This window comes from Paramormyrops kingsleyae, chromosome 6 (assembly GCF_048594095.1).
Source record: "Paramormyrops kingsleyae isolate MSU_618 chromosome 6, PKINGS_0.4, whole genome shotgun sequence".
In the NCBI taxonomy this organism is placed as follows: domain Eukaryota; kingdom Metazoa; phylum Chordata; class Actinopteri; order Osteoglossiformes; family Mormyridae; genus Paramormyrops; species Paramormyrops kingsleyae.
In genome coordinates, this window is record NC_132802.1 from 36,620,088 (window position 1) to 36,625,755 (window position 5,668).

The 5,668-nt window shown below is 41.6% G+C and overlaps 1 protein-coding gene across 4 annotated transcripts; it reads left to right on the forward strand.

Annotated features, from left to right (window-relative positions):
* Nucleotides 1–2,069: 2,069 nt before the first annotated feature.
* On the forward strand, nucleotides 2,070–4,413 carry LOC111847763 (uncharacterized). Of its 4 annotated transcripts, none has more exons than XM_023819238.2 (4): nucleotides 2,073–2,157; nucleotides 2,263–2,301; nucleotides 3,040–3,097; nucleotides 3,200–4,413. In XM_023819238.2, the coding sequence occupies exon 4, from the start codon at nucleotides 3,223–3,225 to the stop codon at nucleotides 4,174–4,176; it is 954 nt and encodes a 317-aa protein (XP_023675006.1). In that variant the 5' UTR covers nucleotides 2,073–2,157; nucleotides 2,263–2,301; nucleotides 3,040–3,097; nucleotides 3,200–3,222; the 3' UTR covers nucleotides 4,177–4,413. The 4 variants fall into 4 exon arrangements, with proteins under 4 accessions (XP_023675004.1, XP_023675005.1, XP_023675006.1 ...); XM_023819235.2 differs by having other exon boundaries at nucleotides 2,103–2,157; nucleotides 2,263–2,349; XM_023819236.2 differs by having other exon boundaries at nucleotides 2,070–2,722.
* Nucleotides 4,414–5,668: the final 1,255 nt, after the last annotated feature.

Consider the following 5,668-nt stretch of genomic DNA (forward strand, 5'->3'; position numbering starts at 1 on the left):
CATTCATTTCAATGGGAAAAATGCTAACGCTAACTATGACAACCTTAACCCCCACCCTGCCCTAACCATAACCATAACCTAACAAAATACAAGAGTTTTTGCATTTTTAGTTTTTTCATAGCAGTTACCGATTTTTATAAAATTGAGTTTTCCCTTATGGGGACCAGGAAACCAGTCCCCATAAAGGAAAAAAAACAGATATTTATCACGTTATCGGGACATTATGTCCCCATAAGGATAGGTAAACCTGCTCGCACACACACACAGACACACACACGAGCACACATGTCTCTGTTACCGTGTTCATTCCTGTTACCGAATGTTCATTCCTGTTACTTGATTATTTTTCTTAAAAAATAAACCACTTTTTTTCCAATTATGTTTGGTCCATCATTTATCCATTTGTTTAATAAATTATATGATAAAAAAATGTAATCAATTTCAGGTTTGGGTTTTCTTGAAAAGATAAAAATGGCTTTGCATCTTTTAGAAAAATACAACGTGCATGCATATAAAGTGATTTTTTAGTCATAAATATCAATAATTTGAACATGTAGTCAATCATTTCTTTAAAATAAACACTTTCTTGAGGGAACCTCAAAGGAATTAGTTGACATGCTTTTAAACATGCTTTTTATATGTCACGAGTGACATAAGTTTAATTTGGAAGAGTTACAGCAAGCAAATGGCACCCATTCGGTGGAATGGCTCACAGCAGACCACTACTGCTCTGTATAGTGAAATGCACAACGATGGATGTTAGAAAGATGGTAGGTAAGGCTGAAAAAGTCAGACTGCTTGACAATTCAATATGCTATTTATTATGTATTGCTTCTTGAAATGTCAGTAAATGTATCGGGATAATAACGGCTCGAAATGTGGCATCATTTATCAAAGTTTCCCCAGAACGAAGGCAAAATGGGCTGGTCTTTACAGAAAACTCCCGGTCTGAAAATTAGTTCCACTCCGTGCCTGCCCACAACCAACAAAGTTATACTGCCATGCACTACAGCTGAAATGTACTGAATATTTTCCTTCGATCGATAGATAGATAGATAGATAGATTGATTGATTGATTAATTGATTCTTTATTTGTCACATGTAGTTATAGCTGCTACAACATACAGTGAAATGCTTTTTCTGTCAAAAAGTACCCCGGTTGTGCTATACATACAAAATGAATAAGTACTAACATCACAGAATGACATAGTGCATATAGTATATATAGTATATATAGTACACATAGTATACATAACATAACGTTGCACTGTGAAAGTATAAATATGAAGTATAAATTGCACTGTGAAGATATAATCTCACTGTAGGTGTGCCATAAAGTGCAGATATGCAGATATTTTATAAGTTATGGAAATGGATAGTAGAAGACTGTGTGTGTGTCGTTGTCCATTATGTGCTGCAGTTGAGGAGTCTCACTGCTTATGGGTAAAAACTCCTCCTAAACCGTTCAGTTCTTGACTTCAGGCTGCAGAGGCGTTTCCCTGACCTCAGTGGCCTGACGGTTTGTGGGTGGGATGGCTGGAGTCCCTAGTGATCCTGGTGGCCCGGGATCTGCACATTTCAGCATAGATGTCCTTCAGGTGGTCGTGTCCCACTGTGACCCACACCAGGAACTGTAGATGATGATGATGACAGTGATTTGGTATTAATCCCCATGGGGAAATTGTCCTTTTGCCTAACCACAGACATGTGACTATTTTCTCAGGCTTGAACCAGCAACCTTCCAATCACAGGCACAGAGACTTAGCCCATGCAGTGAGCAGCACACCACCTCCCTGCACACACCGCCAATGATAATCGATGTTACAAATCTGAGTGAAAGACTACTATAAAACAATATTCACATTTATGTATGTAGGTGGATCATAACTGATAAGTATTAAACAATATGTGCGCGATTCTTTCAGTTAGTTGGTTATCTGCCAGTGCATTAAACCATTCATTAATTTTTTTTCGTACGGGCAATCCAGAGTTACGAACCATTCTTGGGCAGCCAATGACAAAATAGTAGGTGCCTCGCGCAACCAATTAAAATCATCCATTGTGTCGGTCCAAAAACAGCGAAGCTGCCTGAGAAGTGGAGGGCAGAAGAGGGCCTTGGAAAGGGCGGATATATGCGGGATTTTTATTAGCTTGCAGGTGGAGGAATTACAAGGAAAGTTAGCATACATGGATGTTTAGTAGCGCAGCATGCTCAGTTAAAGTAATTCTAAATGCGTTTTAAAATTTGCTGCCTTTTTTCAGGATAGGAGACAAGCATATCCAACCGAAGATAGCTAGCAGGTTAGCAAGAAAATAGGAATGACTGAGTTCTCGGAATTTATGTTTAAAGTAATTATTGGAAATTTTTTATTTCTTCACATTATTTACAAAAGCGCTCGTCGTGTTTACACGAAATTTTTCATTCGTGAGCTGCAGCGTGTTTTATGCCAGTAATGTCTACTGTTAGCTAGCTTACTACGCTAGCAAGAAACGGCTAGACCTACGTTTGCTTAGTCTGCTAGCCAGTTACGTTATTGTTCAACAAATCGCATCGTTAAGGATTAGAGTCGCGTCTAACTGGAGAACAGTTCCGGCTCATCTATTTAATCAATGTGACAATCTGTACCATTACGTGTCTCTAGTGTAACAATTTACGCATATCGGTGTGACATCTAAATAAAATACCTGTTTCTGCCACTGCTGCCAAATAAAACTCGACTCGGTATGAGTACCTGCTTTTATTAAGTGATTCATTCACTGGGAACGGGGTTGGCACAAATAATAAATTTGTTTCTGATGTCATTTAGCATAATCTGTGACGAGCTCGGCAAATGTTTTCACTTTAATTGCCTTTAGACGTAATTAATTGTCCTTAGCGCTGATATTCAGAATATTCTCCGTAAAATATATCTTTAAGATGTTTATCACCGTCAAATGGATAAAAAAATATATATATATGTTGTCTAGCCCTGTCATTACAATATGCTGTAGTATGCATTTTCAGTTCAGTACCCTCAATTCATTACCTTGTCTCAGCAGGATTTGGAAAAAAATGCACTTATAACACTGCATAATCAGCAAAACCCAACAAGAAGAAGTAAGTCAACAATGTGAACAGAATCACTTCACATTCTTCTGGTTGCATATTGTTTGTAGAATTTTTAAACACTTACAGTTGTGGTTTTTATTATGTTATCAGGTCCCTGTGGGCATCACACAATAATGATGGAGTCTCTACAGAGGAACACAGAGGTACCCGAGCTGAAAGTGCTGCACGTCAAACAGGAAATGCCAGAGAAGATGAAACCCTTGCTGGAGCCGGTGTCCATCAAACAGGAACTCTTCCAGGTGGACTTGATGTCCATAAAGGAAGAGCTTCCCGAGCTGAAGCTGGCGAGGGAGTCCTGTGAGCGAGTGAGCTGTGTTCCCATCAAGGAGGAGATGCTAGAGCCAATCCATGTCCACAGAGTGTTCCCAGACTTTGGACTTTTCAGTGCTGCAGACTCTGATGACACACAGGTAAATTTTAAGGATGAGACTGGTGGGAACTCTGGCATGGTTTCCTATTCTGTCCAGTGTGGCTTTTCCCAAGAACTAGCCCACTGGGGACAGACCAGCTCGCAGCCACACACTCTGATGGCCCAGTGCTACGAAAGCAGGTCGGGCAAGGAAAGCTCCCGCATGGGGTCCTTCTCAGCCCAGCATTTCACCATCCACGCTGAGTGTTTCACCCCCCGCGTGAACTTCCCCCGCTTTCAGCATCTGGAGGCGGACCATAAGCCGTACCGGTGCAGCGTTTGTGGCAAGACCTTCCGGCGCACGGACCACTTGAAGCGCCACCAGAGCATGCATCTAGGGGAGAAGCCCTTCCAGTGCACGCGCTGCCACAAGCGCTTCTCCCTGCGCCGCAGCCTGGAGACCCACCAGCGGCAGTGCACGGGCGAGCTCACCTGCCGCTGCCCCGTCTGCGGCGACGTCTTCCAGAGCTTCAGCAACCTGCATCGTCACCAGCTCATCCACAACGGCGAGAAGAGCTACCGCTGCGGCCGATGCGGCCAGCAGTACAAGCACTCTGACTACTTCAAGAGGTACCAGCGGATGCTGTCGGAGGACCAGCCGTATTACTGTCTAGAGTGTGAGGAGGCTCTGAGCCGGTCTCCCAGCACCACCCTCTAAGAGACTGTCAGGAAAGTAGGAGCGTGAGCCCAGGCTGCTCACTTTCCTGTTATTCCCTTATATACTCCACTCTCTTCATGTCTAACTGTGGGTACGTCAACGTACAGCTGCAGATGGGTTATATTAACTTAAAATTTTCACTGTGTTTCTGTTTTCTGGATTTAAATCGTCCCTTATTCCATTTTAATTCGACAAATAAAAAAAAAAAAAAAAGGATTTGTATCACCATTTTGATTTAGATCAAATTTGGCTTGTGAATTCTGGGCTCAGAAATGTTTCTTATTTTTAAAACATTTTCTTTATGTAGTGCGTTTTCTACACTATGGATAGCAAAAAAAAAAAGAAAAGAAAGGTAATTCAAAGTGTTTTTGTATGAGCTGTAACTTCTTTATTAGATTCAAGACTAAAGATTTTTATGTGTGACATGCATGAATGTCCTGGTACACCAGTAGCAAAATGCGATTGCTGCTTCTCAGCGAACAAGGTAGAAAGATAAGGAAATAATATAAACTAATATGTTAGCAAAAATACTAAAATATAGAAATATATAAATAGTAAAACAAAAAAAAGATAAAAAATATTTGAGAAGAGATCTAAAGTGTAGGTTGCAGTTGTGACTTATTTTATTTGGCAGTGTTAATGGTCCTGATGGCTTGGAGGTAGAACAGGGGTGGCCAGTCTTATCCGCAAAGGGCCGGTGTGTATGCGGGTTTTCGCTGCAGCTCCCTAATTAGATTACTAATTAGAGGGCTGATTGGCTAAATAGTCCTCACACCTGGGTTTGAACACCTGACCTAAAGGTTAACCCAAAAACCTGCATACACACCAGCCCTTTGCGGATAAGATTGGTCACCGCTGAGGTAGAAGCTTCTCTTCACTCCTTTTGCAGTCACCTGCCTGAGTGTGCTTATGGCGGGGGGGGGGGGGGGGTGAGAGACTTTGATAATACTGCATGTCCTGGACCTGCATGACTGGATGTAGATGTCCCGCAGGGTGGGCACCTGTTGGGCTGGAAGGAAGTAAAGAGGGTCTAAAGAGCTGGTCCGAGATGAGATGAAGTCTTTCATGATCTTCTCAAAACACTTTGTCACCATAGAGGTCAGTGCAGCAGGATGGCAATCATTTTGGAGTACACGTGTCAGCTATGGCTGCGATGTAGAAAAGGCACCAAAGGTAAATTGAAAAAAGATCAGAGCCCTGGAAGATATGTGCAATTCACATACCAAATTTCATGAAAATCAAAAATAGTGATACAATGGCTCTTAATTGAATTAAAATTGAATGACGGTAAACCGTAAAACATAGCAAGCCTAGTGGAAAAACAGACATTGAGTCAATCTTTGACTTATTGGTAGTTTATGAGGAGTTGTTGACATTAATAAGAATATTTAGTAGATGCTTTTATCCAAAACAATGTACAAGTAAGGAAACTGGGTCAGCCTGTCCCTGGAGTACAGTGATCCCCCGCCTGTCGCGGACGTTACGTTCCAGA

What these genes read in the sequence shown, in the direction of transcription:
- LOC111847763 (XM_023819235.2), top strand. Translation starts at nt 2,320, where the DNA reads ATGACTGAGTTCTCGGAATTTATGTTTAAA. An exon ending in TCTCGGAATTTATGTTTAAA is followed by an intron (nt 2,350 to 3,039) that starts GTAATTATTGGA and finishes TTGTCTCAGCAG; the next exon opens with GATTTGGAAAAAAATGCACT. An exon ending in GCAAAACCCAACAAGAAGAA is followed by an intron (nt 3,098 to 3,199) that starts GTAAGTCAACAA and finishes TTATGTTATCAG; the next exon opens with GTCCCTGTGGGCATCACACA.